Here is a 15,618-nt window from a genome sequence, read left to right on the forward strand (position 1 = left end):
GTGTGGATTATTTCTTTTTACTTGCTCTGTGTTTCATTTAGTGGATTTTAACTCCTGCTCTCGTAGGCTGGAAAAACATTTCTACTCCAGCTTTAAGCACCACACAGTAAGAGATTCAAATAATTCAAATATGAGAACCATATTTTTTCCTTGAATGAAAATGGAAAAGATTGGTCAGATCATATGATTTCATTAAATACTGGTTTTATAAGATAAAACCTGTGTTTTCAGACCACCTTACTTTGTAGAAAGTGGTATCAGAGTGCCTCTATGGGATGTGTTGTCACTTGTAGTCATGTTACCAACTACAGCTGCTGTAAATTAGGATACTGTTGAAGCAGCTGGATTTAAGCCCAAGTTTCCCAGAAAGCTGGCTGCTTCATTCTGAGGTTATGGTACCTTCTCTCTTCTCAGTTCTGTGCTTAGGGCTAAAGTGATGCAAATAAAGCAAGTGAGGTAAGGTGAAGAAAATTCTTTACTTCAGGCAGCTTCTTTAGCTGGGAACAAGTGTAGAGAAATGTAAGGAAACTCGCACTTCATTTATGGAGTTTATGCTTTGCTAAATTTATAACACAGCTGGGGAAATAAAAAAATTCAAACACATGATTTAACAACTGAATTAAGACATAAATTTGTTATGTTCAGGATATATTCCTTTGTTACTGCATGTCTTGGAGAAAATAAAAAGCACCCCTGAACCACGCACCTGAAGTGAGCTAAATAGCACTACATTGGTATCCTCTCTTGGCTCCTGCAGGCAGTTTGTAAAAGCCTTGAAGCATAGAATATCCTTGCCTTAACCTGCATAGTTAAAAATACTATTGTTTGGAAAGGTAAGTTAACTGGGAGTAACGTCAGTTGCTCTCTCCATCCTGATGACTTCCTGAACAAACCCAAATGTTTTATTTGTGTGTATTTATCCTTGCTTTTATTTCTGTCTGTATTCCTGTAGTATGGAAATGTTACAGTGTCAAAGGAAAAAATAGTTACTACAGCAGTTTTGGTAACCAAGATTTCAGTTGATATCGATGATGTCTCTTTCTTGTGATAAGTAATCCTTGGGCTTCTTTCTTAGAGAAAGGGGCTTTTTGGGGGTTTCTTGTTCTGTTTGAAAAAGAAGGATTAGGTCCCACAGTGTCTTAAAAGACAGTTGATCTGTCCTTCCTGAGACTTTTTCCTTCTCTGGTGTCTCTTTCTGAAATCATGGCAGCAAAAACGGTGTTTAATGCTCTAGGAGTTTTCTATTGTCCTTTACAATGTCATTATAATTTAGGTCCTATTTCTATCATCTCTTCTAATGCTCCCAAGCATTTTGTTTACTTTAGCTCAGTACCTATTACGCTGTAGCAGCTATCTATATTGCTTCCTTTTAGGAAAGGAAAATAGCTAAAAAGCTGACAAATTCAGAATCCGTATTTGCATACATGAATGTCTTATTTGTCCCAATGTGCATTTTTATCCTAATGGAAATTCATTTCCCAAGCTATAGCTCAGGTACTAAATGCATTTAAATCCTCAGAGCTGTTCACAATCGTCTGTGGTTGTTAATAACCATAGCTGAACTCTGTGGAGTCGGCAGACTTTCACAGTTGGCATTCTTTATTCCGTATTACTTCACTGACTCCAGTACTGACACTTACACCTCCTTCACACAGCAGTAGTAAACCATGTGGGCCAGCTCATCTGGTCAGTTCTCTCTTAATTTTCTGTCATGTTTTACAACTGAATTAGTCTGATTAAGGTTTTGATTCCTACAGTTCATCTTTTCATTTTTGGACAGCTGATCTCATACACTAGAGCTGCTTTCCTTTCTAACGCATTCTGGAGCTATGTCTCTCTTTACACACTTTGATACAAGACCATCATAAAAAAAACCCCAAAAAACTAACCAAACAAAACCCAACAACCACCTCTTCCCCCGCCCCCCCAAAGAAAAAAACACAAAAGAATAAAAAAAAACCCCACAATAAAACCCCCCACAACCAAAACACCACAAAAAACCCCAAACAAGCCAAAACAAACAAAAACAACCAAGGGAGGAGCATTAAAGTATCCTTCAATCCCAGGAGCACTGGTGATTCTCATCAAGTATCTGCCAGCATTGAAAAGTATCTCTTTTCTGATACTAAATGAAGACCATCCTCTAATTTTATCTTTAGAATTAATGTTTTTTGTAATTCTGTTTTAATGTTTTTGCTGCTGGGATCTATCATCCTGACAGCCTCAGGATACTGTGCAAGGAGGAACAAGGCACCAGGAGTGGGCATATCGCTTCATTTAGCACAATTCAGCCATAATTCCTGTGCAGGTCCTATTTTGATGCAAACTATACGAATGCATCTTCTTGCTTCAAAGTAACCATCACAGGACCATGTCTAGAACCCCACTCTTTCACCTGCACAAAAAATCATGTCTTTTGAGCACATTTCCTTTTCCTTACTGTTATCTGACTTCAGCAGTGAGTGGGACTCTGTGTTTTGTGTGATTCCGAGCCATCAGCTGTTTGCAAATGTTAACAGCTGCACTGGCGTCTTTCAGGTTCACTGCTGTCAGATTCCTGGGTAGTAAAATTACTTCTTTAAATGTTGTGAGCAGAGCAGCTTCCAAGATGGATTTGCATTGCTTACTCTTCCTTGAATAAGGCAAGCCATTGCCTATCTGTCTATTGTGAACTTGTGTATATATTTTCTTCCACCCAAGTGATGTGGGTACTAGACTGCTCGCACATTATTGTCTGCTTGTGAGGGTCAAAAAGTTTTTTATATTGGGGCTACTGCTGCTGAACCTCATGTCAAGTTATACTCTCTAGGTAGAAGAGGTATTTTTACCCCTAGTTTCTAAAACTTGGTTTATTATCTCATGACTGAAATTGTGATAACATCCTAGTAGGTACATGTTGACTCATTCATATGCTCTGTGAAAGTCGGTGAGTGTCAAAGTTGTGCTGGCTGTTTCCATGCTCTATTCAACTTTACCAGTTCAGCTTAATGACTTCTAAATGCCAATTTTTATGGAATTCATGGAAATGTCAGCTCAGTAACAATGAAAGTATGTGGTAGGATGCAGGAAGTGAGTAGGAGAGGAAGAGAACATTATCGGGTGCCTGTGGACATGTATGGGCTGTCCACATCTTGAATACTGTCTACATCTCAGAAGTTACTTGTATTTACTTGTATACTTTTGTCCATTCTCCCACAGCTGCCCTCAGTCAGAGGCAAAACAGTAGGGTTAGATGACCTTGTATGGGTGTAAGAATACTGTTAGTCTAAAGCCTGTCAAAAAACAAGTTGCGGTTTGGTTTTGTTTTGTTTGAGATGTTACAGAAAATTGCTTCAACAATCTTATTTACTTTGGGATCTTTTGAAATTTGAGGATAACATAGCTCTGTTTTTAAACGTTACTCTAACTGATGCGTTATTGCTGTGTTATTTAAAACAGAAGCTGTGAAAGCTTTTTTTGGTAGTATGTAGCGCTCTTGGATTTTTTTTTTTTAAGTATCTTATTTTAGTTGAATTTTTTGGTAGTTGGTTAAAGACAAATATTTTAAACTCATTTTGGCTGAACAACTTTGTCTTCTAGAAATAATCACTATAACTATGAGTTAAGTAAATGAACTATTAGACCTCTTGTGTTCAACAAAACTGCTTAACCTATTCTAAGGTATGTGCTGCATTTACACTAAAGAAATTTGCTGGAGTCATTTAAAACGTTGCAGTGATGTCCTGATTTTGTGTCACTTCCCACATGGCTGTGTTTTGTTCTCTCCATGTCGAAGTTTGCTTGCAATGGCGTGTTATTGTCTGTGTTGTGCAATGTTGTGGCAAGGGACAATGCTCTTCCATGACATTGTGTTTCCTAAAGAAATGCAAGAATCCTTCCTCTTTCCCCATTGAAGGCTCACAGCAGCTTTGGTAGGCGCTCTATGGCCAGCTGTCCCGGAATGAGAGCCCTGTGCACATCAAAACATCATGATACATGAGCACGTACCCCCCAGCTCTGCAACGTGTGAATCACCAGCAGATGCAGTTGAACAAAGAAGCTGATAAATGCAAGATCAATTCCGCTATTCATTAGTGTGCATAAGCATTTTTCAAACTCTTGAAGGTTAGAAAAGAAGGATTTTCTTGAAAGATGCAGAGACTAAATGTCTCAGAATAGCCAAAGAAACCTGGGCATGTGAGAGTGCTCTTTTTCCTTTGGTTTAAGGAAAGCAGGAATATGCAAAATCCAGGAAATCTTGAAAGTAAAATGCTGAGCGTTGGAGCTTGATGATGCAGTACTGAGGTGTACGAGTATCTGGAGAAACAGAAGTTCTGGAGATGGACATACATCTCCAGAAAGGTGGTGGATATACATCGTATACATGGATATATGGCTAAAAGGTGATTGGAGTGATGGAAAGGTGTAGAATGTGGAATGATTAGAGATGGGCAAATGTAGACAGGGAAGTGATTGCAGCTTCTGTGAGTTTTTTAAATGGGAAGGAATAAATATGTGAAAACCTGAGCAAATACTCAACTGCCTGCTTTCCATCATGGCTAATAAGCTCAGAAAGCAGTCAAAGTATAATTGAAACAAGTAATCACATCTAATTACGCTCTTATTGCTAATTAAAAGCAGTAAGAGGGATTTTTAAAGGTAAGATCCCCCAAAATACTAGGAAGGAAAATCATGGAGTGGAGGAGTGAAAGAGTGCTTGGGGATTGATAGACATGATATCAGGTATAGAACAGCTTGGAGATTTAGAAGGGCACATGAGAGAACACGAAGCAGAGCTGGAGGTTTGGAAGAGGCTGTATAGGAGTGGTGATGAAAAGTAAGTTCAATGTGCAGAACTAGCACCTGATGGAGTGAAGGAGGTGGAGGAAGAAAACGCAAGACTTCTTTGGTTTTAAAGTGCTGGTGCTGCTAGATGGGAGCAGAAGGAAACTGTAAGGGCAGGCCTAGTGAGTCCAGACAAAAATAATGCTAAGCAGGGCTTGAAATACAGGTTGGGTGACTGACAACAGGTATGTGGTTAAAATAATGGAGATCTTGGATGTTACTCAATTAGCAGACTCCGAAATCCAGTTATCTAGACTGATGAGGCTTCCCAACAAAACTGGAGATGTATGAGAGAGGTCTAAATGTAATAGTTGTGTTACATTTAGACATTAGACAACCTCCTTGTATGTTTGCCTTATGAGTTAAATAATCCATTGATTTAAGCGCTGATAAGTGTAGCAGAATATGGTAATTGATAATGCATTGTGTGACCCAGTAAACAAGGAACTGATAAACATGAAACTTGCTATTTATTGCACTTCTCTAGAAAAGAAGCCTCAATTTTTTTGTTAAATAACTTAATTTGTGATGAGCTGTGCTGAGGAGTCTGGTGTCTCTGGAGAGTTTAGAAAGGGACTGTCTCCTGTAGTCAGCTGAGGCTGGAGGGTAAAAGCCATTCTTTGAGTGTCATTGTTTATTACAGGTTAATAACAGGTAGGCACCGGTGGGGAAAAAAGGTGTCTGAGAATTACTGAGAAACGAGAAGCAGTTACTGAGTATCCCGAGGGTGTGAAGGAAGGCAGGCTCAATGGAATCCTTCACCAGTACAATAATGGGACGCGCATTTGCTTTTAGAGGATTTTGTAATGCTGTTGTCCCACTGCTACCAGCCACTGCTTAGAGATGTCTCAGGCAGGAGTGTGTGTAGCTGAGTGCCCTGCTCACCAGTATGAGAGGGGATGGAGTTACTCCAGCAGGCAGCAGCGGTGGAGGACTTTGGTTTTACTCTCTATGATTACAGGTTAAACAACTTTTAGCGTGAGGCAGCCTCTTGAGCTGTACTGTCACAACAGGGATCTGTCTAGGAACATGTTTGGAGTAGCATTAGAAATGAGACTGCAGATAACTCTCAAGGATTCTTCTTGGTGGGTTTCCTTTATTAAAATTTGTTATAAATAGTAATTACAAGTAGGTTAAGAACAAGCTGCTTTAGAGCATTAAGTGGAAAGTGTAATTTCCAGAGAAACAAGTTACAACAGAAGACACCTCTAAACCTTCTAAACTTTCATTATTTAGTCTGTAACTTGAAGTCCAGACATACAACGCAGGTAACTATTTGACTTAATCAGCTTTACTATTTGTCAGCTGCCCTAACTTCAAAAGCTAGGACTTTTTTTAAAGGTTCTGGCCCAGTAATGTGCAATAACACACTCTTCAACTTGACACAGAAGTAGCTGAGTAAAATGTCTGCTAAGTGTGTGTGCGTTCACATGGGTATATGTTTATGTGTATGCATGTGAATTCTGAAATGTCATTGCATTGAACTATTTTAACAAAGCTAATAAACCTGTAATTACTCCAGGATGTGTTTAACACCACTTTTGGTGTGTGATGACTGACAGATAAGTAGAAACACTCATTTTCTAGAAAGGTAGATTTAGCTTTGACAAGCTTGATGTATTTATTTTACAAAATTTAAATAAAAATTCGCACAGAGAAGAGAAACTGCAGCATGTAAATTCTACTTGAATGGAATTTTCTTTGATAAAGTAAATTCACTTAAGATAGTTTGGGACATGTCCACTGCCATAAATATAAGTCAGTTTTTAAGCCTTAAGATATTGAGACAGTTAACTGGTTTTCTACAAGGAGCACACAGCGGGACTCTAGACAGAATAGTTTCTGGCACCAGAGACTCACACCTATGGTGTGTCTGCCTGGCCTAGCAGGAAGCAGGTATGGGAAAGTTCAGGATAGAGCTGGATGGATTTGGATATTTTGACTTGAATGTTAGTATTTAGAGGTTGGATCATCTTTAAATAATTGGTCATCTTGGGAAAGATGAACAGATAATCTAGACCCAGAAATTCAATTCTTCTAATGATACTCAGTGAACCATTTTAACTGGGTCAGCTTTTTTAAAGGGTACTGTATAGTACCCTTAAACTTATTTTGCATACAACTACTTGTATGCTTCCTATGAGGGCTTGGTATGTTGTGTGACAGTAGCTGCAGCTGGAGACTGAAGGTCCTCTTTCAAGCTAGGCAGCGGCATATCCCTCCTGCCCCCAGCCAGTGGCAGAGCAGTGGCTGCCTTCCAGCCTCACTGTTTTTAGCTATATTTGCTATTTGCTGCCATTCATGACAGCAGTGCTCTCCTGGCCAAAGCCCAGTTCCTTAACCTGAGGGCAGTAACATTCATTTAGCTTTCCAGCAGCACAGGCTGAGTTATGTGTTTGAGTATGCTTTTTCTTCCTCGCAATTCATGTGTTTTGCTCCTATGAGAATCATCTAGCCTGTTGAGAACTTTGGTGGGAGCTGGAAAAACCTGAACTTTGAAAGTATTTGAGATTTCAAAAAACCAGGATGTTTTCCACTGCAGTGATACCAAGATCTTCCTTAGTTTTCACTTGAAGAAAACATCTGATTTGCTCCTCTGTAAAGACATTGACGAACTAACTTTACTTCTGACTAATAGATTATATTTCTTTTAATGTTTCAATGTTAAGCAGTTAATGTAACTTTTTAAACTAAGTCTGGCACTCATATAAGGGGTTTTAGGATATCTTTCCTCTTTCTAGAGCCACTATCTGCAAGGTAAGAGTTTCATACAGTATGACGCAGTCCAAACTTACAAACTTCTTTTGATTAAGCACTCTAAGTCTTCTTTGAATACAATGCTGTGTAGGTTAATTCCATGCAGAGGGTTTGGGAACCTGAGTATATAATGTGTTAAAGCATTAGATGTGTAGACAAAAATAAGTTGGCTACCTTGTTTACACACCCACAATTAAGAGGTTGTAATACTGTTAATCCATCTAATAGCTGGAATACTTTTTAAAAATACAGAAAATAAATCAAGCAGTCACAAGTAATGATGGACACAGGAAAAAATGTCCTTCTCCATCTCCACCTCAATTATTCTATAAAAGCTTTTTTCTATTTTTGGTAGTATAGTTGACATTTATCTGCACAAACCTACGTATACTTAGCAATCTTCTCTCTTTCTGTGGAAATTAGCAGCATGCTACATCAAGTGTTAATATAGTGCATTTATAGTATGTACTGCTGGAAGGATGATTGGAAAAGAGCTCTCAAAATGTCACCTGCTGTGAATCAGGCCATATGCACGTTGGCTACCATTGCTATATAGAGATGGAAAATAAAGAACTTTATTATTGATGGAGCGTAGGAAATACCAGATACTTTGTTTTGGGGTGAAGTATTGAAACAAACAGGAATTTCTAGATTAAAGTACAATTAACTCTTTAATTGTTAACTTTTAAATCGCATCTTTCACATCTAGGTACAGGGTCACTGAACCTAGATGAAGTGCTTTCACTGAAGTTTTAAATTATTTTTGAGCTAATGCAGATGCAAGTAACTCACTCACTAGTGCTTTACTTTAGCTGTGGAATACCTTGTTGTGGCAGTGGCTATGCATCTCATAGAAAAGTGGTCATTTATGTAAGAAAGGCACAGAAAATAATACATCTAAAGAGTGGGTTGAGGAAATAATTAAAACTAGTAGTCCTTAGAAGACTACAGGCAAGGAGGAATGTATGGATGATTGGAACATAGATACAGAGAATATGCTGAGGAATTTTAACTCACAGTTGAAAATATTTTCAGATGTTCATATAAATTGCCATCAGATTTTTCTGAAGTACTTGTGTATTTGCTTTCTAAAAATACTTTCTCCAAGTAAGGCTGAAAACTCAAGACTCTGGTAAGCACAGAACAGGAGGAGAGCCACAAATGAAACATCAGTGCTACTCTATTTTTAAAATGTATTTTTTGTGGAATAGATCCATTAGAATGGATCCAGCAGTTGTGAAAAAGGAATGGAGTTGTGAGCATGTTTGATCTTGAAACTTGATCTTAAAAAATCATCATATTACTGAAAGGTTTTATCCAAGGAGAGTAACAAAATACAGGCCAATTGTACTAGTGGTTGAGTAAATTCAGGAGTCTGAATATGCTGAAATATTTACATATGAAGTTCTCAAGCAGTGTTAGTGAAATAAAAACTGTGGTAGTCTTCTGGTTGTGGAACATCCAAAATTGGAGAAAGGGTTGCATTTACACTGTAAATTATTCAATATAACCCCAGTTCAGCCAAATATTTGCTTATGCTTGAAATATTATTCACAAATGGATTAAAACAGATATTTGACTTCAGTAAATCACGTTATTTACACTTGCTCCTGAATTAGAGCCAGAAATAGCTTACATGACTTTAATTCAAAGGTAAGGTCCTTCTTCATTGACTTTTCTCTTGATTTTAAGTAGGTGCTATGAGGTGGGCTCAGGAGCTGCCTCAGAAGTGCAGCGATTGGACATGGGAGTTTGTGGGCCGACATTTAGCTTTCCAGCATGCCCTGAACTAGATGGAGCAGTCCTCGAGCTCAAGAGGTGGATATTTTTTTGTTTTGTTTTTTGTTTTGTTTTTCAGTTAAGCCTAAAGTGAGGGTGTTTTCCAGCACTGTAGCTTTCCAGCTGAGGTGCTCCACCAGCAATGTGGGCTCAGGACCCAGCTAATCAGAAGTAAAAACCCCCTGCAATACTTAGTATGTATGTCGGGTCCCAGCAATGACTTCTGCTGTATGTGCCCCAGATGTTAAGGCAGATGTAGCTGCCTACTATATGAGGTCACATTAATTGTCATGTTGAGACAAACCAGAAGGGTTTTTTTGTCTATTCTTGTGTTTAAATAATATTTTTAAAGTTTTTTTTCTTACGCTGACAGTTCAACATAATTGTTTTGTCAACAAAAATAAAATATTTGGGACGTACACCTTATTGGACTGTAGCTTTAGCCAAGCCAGAAACACTGTCAGGCAGTAAAGCAAATTCATCTTCTTTTTGGCTTCTGTAAGAGACTGGGTTTTTTTTTTTTTTTTTTTCTGGTTCTACTGATGTTTCTGATTTATTATGGCACCAGTTCTCTAGAATAAGCATTTGCACTGCAGAGACTTCCTGGCTTTGTGTCTATAATCCTTTAAAGAGTTCATCTAATCAGTAATAATAGAAATAAGCCCTGTCCACTATAATTTTTCCTGTGTTTAGACAATTCAGTTACATATACTTTTAAAGATATGTACACTCTTAAGGATTTATCACAATTGCAATATATAGGAAGGAGCAACACCACTAAGCAAAATGTGTAGTTTCTGATGCTTGAAGGAATTCTGGCTGGTTGCATAAATTAATATAATACATAAAAATGGGTATTTAATAGGTTTTTTTTAAAGGCTATATATTATTCATCCAATCATGCAGTTTCACAGGAGCTATTGTTTTTGACATATATAACAAGTGGCAAATATTTATTTACATGTCTGCTGAATTGTTGTGTGCTTAATGGTTTCTTTGTAAGTATACACTTTCTGTTCATAGCAATGGGTTTGAAGCACTGATAGAGTGTTTTCCTCAAAGTTGTTTTCAGATTGCTGCTAATGGTAAGAAAACACTGAAGAAGTTTTTGCTATGTGACTGTTTATATGGTGTGGCACTGCTATATTCCACATTTCATATGAAATCAGGTGCGGATAGGTCAGTTCCGTTCTGAATAAACCAATGGTCTCTAGCTTGCTGCAACCTCAGTCCAAAAGCTAAAATTTTTCCAAATCGAATTCTTTCAAGTGTTTACTGAAGCACTATGTTCTGCTGCAATTTAAGCTCTGGTTTTGGGTTAGGAGTTTATCAGAGACCATGTGTACAAGGGTTTGGGTATTTGTACACTGTTTTTTTTGTTCCAACCCTAACTATTCTATGATTCTTTGTTACCTCCTAACCATGTCAGTGAATTTTTTTTTTCCTTCCTTGTCTATCTTTCTCCGAGAGGTTAATTTTTATAAAGAATTGATCCATTCAACAAGTGGCATTAGGCTGTGTTAGCATCTAGCCAGTTTCAAAAAAACTTTTTAAACTTAAGGTTTATTTCCATAACAAGAACAATTTTATATACGTATTTAAGAATATTTTTTACCCTAACCATTCATGACTATTTATTTTGACTGAATCCATGTTTTCTGCCCCCTCCAGCTTCAAATGAATGCGATGTTTTAAGTACTGTAAGTGCTGATCTTAAAGTAAATAAGTATTTAATGTTACTGTAATATCATTGGGTCTTAAATATATTCAGTGTACTTGGATGTGGTAACTCAGATTTGATATTTGGGGGGAGTGGTTAATTCACTTTTATCCCCTCTTAAAATTTCTTGAAGTGCCTATTTTATAGATATCTTGATAAGTGGTTGGTGGTTTGGCTGATTCGATAGCTACACTGACGAGAGGGGAAGATAAAAAAAGCAAGGCCAGAAGTGGGATGAGGAGTCATGATTGCTCCTTGGAGTGTGATTACATGAGTTTGCTGCAGTCAACCTCTAAATGTGTCCAGTGATCAGCTGCTGCCTCCACTCTGGCAAAATCTGTGCTTATGTTTTGTTTCTCAGTACAGCTGTACAGTCAAAGAGGGAACGCTCTGGAGAGAACATTATTGAAACCTTTTTCCTTTGCCAGGAATTGAAAATCCCCTAAACCTTAATTCATAGAATCATAGAATGGTTTGGGTTGGAAAGGACCTTAAGATCATCTAATTCCAACCCCCCTGCCATGGGCAGGGATTCTTTTCATTTGTCTTTTGAAATTTTACCTTTAGGGACTTCATAGTAATTTGCAGTTTGTTATGAGCTATTTCTGAGTTAGCAGAAACTTAAGAACTGTTGAACTTAAGAATATTCTTGTTTTCTACACTTCATACCAGTTTTTACTGGTACAAGTTGGAGAAAAAAGAGGTGGCGATTTTTATTCTGTTGTATTACAGTTGCATATAGAGATTATATTCTTAGAGGAGCAGTGTTGCTATCCTCATGGTTAACTTGACATTTTGTCAAAATAAAAAATAAATCTGCCAAGATTCTGTCCTAAAATCTCTTCAGAGTAGACTCAACTCAAGGATGTCAGCTGAGCTCTGAATAACTTTCTAAAATAGAACATCATGATTGGAGAGCTGGATTTTCTTTTTCCCCAGGTTGTAAAGTAAAATATCAGAGGCCTCTGAAGTGTGTATGTGCATTTCTTTCTATGCCTTATAACCCAAGTAATCTGCAGATGGATGTGATTTTTCTTTGACCTCAAGAAACTAAGATAGTCTCCTGAAATTACTTGTTTCTGGGTTTGTTTTTTTTTTAAAGTGTAAAAGGTTGGAAGCACATGACAGCAAATGCCCCCTAATGTAATAACGTTGTTTGCTTAAACTGAAGAAGTGATGAAGCCAAATTCTTTTAGGATCTCCTCTTAATGTGGGAGGAAAGAATGGTGAACTATTGAGAAGTTCACACCCTCAAAAGTTCCCAGGAAGCCTAATGGTGGTGCTGGATTCATTTGAATCTATTTGGGCAATTTGGAGACACTCAGGCTTTTATTTTAAAGTCATCAACTAGGATATGTTATGGTGTAAGCAATTTCCCTTCTTTGAAGGTGTCTTAGCAAAATCCAGAATGACTTCCGAATTGGCTAAGTGGAAATTCAGGTGACAGAAATCAGATGAGCATTTTGGTAATTAAGAGGGAGGAAAAAGCCACTTTTGAGCAACACTGGCAAACTTCCTGAGTGGGTTCCTCAAGGAAGGGATTTTTATTCTTTTAGTTCTTCTCAAGAAAGAACTAACTGCTCTTTTTTTCTATGGGTAACATACTTGATGAGCTTGAAGCTTCCTTTTCATAGCTGTGTGAGAAGCTTTTAAATAGGTTTTTTTCTATGGATAGTGGGATCTTTGCTAACCATTCTGGTTCCCTCATGTGTACAGGAATAAAAAGCCCTTTAGGAAGAGTCTGAAATTCTCATTAGAGCTGTCACTGCAGGAGTTAGGGGCAGAAAATGTTGTAGAAGTGCCTGTGGAACAGAAAAAGGAGAGAAGAGGAAAGTGGGTGCTTTTGTATGGTTCATAGATACTATTGCATGGCTTGAGTTCATTAATTCCTGTAACCTTGAGCTGTTTTGTCAAGACTGATATTTGTTTACCTAAAATGAAAATGAACCATCCCATGAGATCTGCACTGCTGCTTCCATTAGACACAATCTGCCTCATTGTTTGATGTATAATATTTAAATTCTTCCTGAAATTGCTCCCTATTGCAACTAACTGCCTGCAGTATCCTACTGCTGTTGAACAGGGTGGGAAGAGTCCTTCTTGAATGAAGGTGGAGATTGGAAAGGCCTCTCTTCATCTTTAAGCCCGAAATGAGAAATGGAGCAGTATGCATGGTGTAGGATTTTAAATGGGTTTTCTGCTCCCCTTTAATTTTACAGCATTGTTTGGAGTAGTGAATGTTGGTATTAAAATCTCCTGGAAGGCAAAAAGTCAACTGTGATCCATGCCTTTGCAAAGAGAAAAAGAGCTCTGCTTGCTGTGTAAGGGAGCCTAATACATCTTACCTGTGTCAGTTGCCTTGGAAGAAGGCTAAATATATCCAGTGTTGATCACCTGGGAACTTTACATATTTCAGTAAATATGGACCGCTCAGTCTGGTTTATTAAATTTCACTGCTTGCTTTCCTCATCTATTTGAAAACAAAATTAAGACAGAAAATCTGTTTTTCCCCCCAAAACTCTTGACACACATTTGTTTTGGCCTTTTTTATGTTGTTGTTTTTAAGTTTGTTTTGGGTTTATTTATTTGGTTGGTGGATTGTTTTTGTTTGCTTGCTTTTCTTAGAAGAACATTTTATGTCATAGCTCTATTTTCTTCATATTAACCAAAATGCTTGATTGCTTGATTTGGAATAAATTCACATCTTAGAGGAATTCTTGGCTTGTCCAGTACTTGATGAAACTATCACCTGTTTCTGTTAGTGGAAACCCTGCTTCCTTGTGGCTTGAGTAACTGTTGAGCGATCTAAAAGGATGGCTTTATGCCCTAAGTAGATTTTTTTTTTTCTTTTTTTTTTTTTTTTTTTTTGTTGTGTGTTTTTTTTTTTTTTTTTTTTTTTTTTTTTTGGTGGGGGGGGGGGGGGGCGCCCCCCGTTGTGTGAATTAGATGCTGTCCATACACTTTTGTTTTCTATAAGCTTCATTTTAGGGTGGAAAATGATAGCACATTTTCAATAGTGTCTTGCTTATAGAGGATCAGATGGTGTTAGTGCTGAGGTTGTTAAGTAGGGGGTAATAGTTTATTTGTTTGACTTGGAATGAAATGCAGCAGTTTTGTAGCCATGATAGAAAGTTATAAGCAGAAAGTGGCAATGAAATCTGAGTCAAGTGCTTTGCTTCGGAAAATTGACAACTCTTAAACTGCTTTTATACAATCGCTTGTTTTTATAATGCTGAAAAGTCTCTCTCCATGCTTCTGTTGCTACGAAGTTCATTGTATTTGTCATAATGTTTTTAAATGTGAAGGAATATTTTTAAGTAATTCAGTTCTAGGCTACAGAAATATGCTAATTCTATTTATTAGAGCCATAAACTAGAGCTTTAGATAACTCTCAAATATTACTCACTCTAAATATGCTCTGGAGTTCATCCAGACCTGTCTTGGCCAGTTTATTCTCCTGGTGTTTGGTTGGGTGGTTGGTTGGTTGGGTTTGGTTTTGTTTTTTCTTTTTGTATATCTGGGTTGTGTTTTGTTTGGTTTTTTTCCCCCTTTGCTGGGCATGAGCCAACAGTCTGTCTCGTTAAAGAAGGCCATTTATGGCATTCACTCATGTTTTTCTGCTGGCCAATGTCTTTGAATACTTGGTACCTCCTGACTTTTGCAGTTGAACACTAGTCTTAATAAGTGGAATTTCTCTGATACTGTCACTTCTCTAAAACGCTTTAAAGCATAAGGCTAAAGCAGGAAGGATAACATAAATATTGTATGAAAATTATGGAAATTAGACCTGATGTAAGCAAGAAACTTACATTTTCTTTACTTGGAAGCCTATGCATACACGATTATCAGGTTAATGCGTACATGTGTATGTATTGATGCCAGTGGGATTAATTTAGCTTGTTTTAATAGAAACAATGTCACACTCTTATAGACTGTATATATACCCTACATAGTTACAGATACATAGTTACCCGTGAAATAGTTTGTAATCACTTTTCTGTAATTTGGTTGACTAATGCATGTGTCAAATCTTTATTTTTCAGATCTGCCTTGAGTGAAGTTTGACAAAAAATGTTACAGCGATTTTGTCTCTGGAAATGGTTAGCTGTAGGGGTTGCAGTTGCTACTATCTTAGCATGTTGTTTGGCCCAGAATGATGAAGGTAAGGCTTTTGCTCTGGGATGCTTCTTCGATTTCATTTTAATTCCTTTGTGCCCTTCCCCCCTCTTCCCCACTAATTATTACTTTAAAAAGTAGTTTGATACTTGCAGGAAAGACAAGTTACAATAAAAATAGATCTCGGTGTGTTTCATGATTCTAAGCATCTGCCAATGATTATATTTTACAAAACTGTTGATTTACCAGGCAAGCTAAAATCTTAGGTTATGATTATTCAGTATTGGACTCTAGCATGAAAATTTGTTTCCTCTTGTTCGTTGAACAAATACTTTACTTTATTTGTAAATCAATGGTTACACAACTCGGAAGAGGTGTTTGAGAGAGGATTATATACAAGGTTGTACACATGCCGGACTAAA

The 15,618-nt window shown here is 37.5% G+C and overlaps 1 protein-coding gene across 10 annotated transcripts in view; it reads left to right on the top strand.

The window, feature by feature from the left end:
* The window catches only part of PCDH15 (protocadherin related 15), an 805,351-nt gene that overhangs the window by 412,283 nt on the left and 377,450 nt on the right, over positions 1–15,618 (top strand). For all 10 annotated transcript variants that reach the window (XM_030486584.1, XM_030486585.2, XM_032919940.1 and 7 more), the window contains one exon: positions 15,124–15,242. In XM_030486584.1, the coding sequence (XP_030342444.1) occupies positions 15,152–15,242 (91 nt within the window). In that variant the 5' untranslated portion in view covers positions 15,124–15,151. The remainder of the gene's footprint in view (positions 1–15,123; positions 15,243–15,618) is intronic.

This window comes from Strigops habroptila, chromosome 5 (assembly GCF_004027225.2).
Source record: "Strigops habroptila isolate Jane chromosome 5, bStrHab1.2.pri, whole genome shotgun sequence".
Classification (NCBI taxonomy): Eukaryota; Metazoa; Chordata; class Aves; order Psittaciformes; family Psittacidae; genus Strigops; species Strigops habroptila.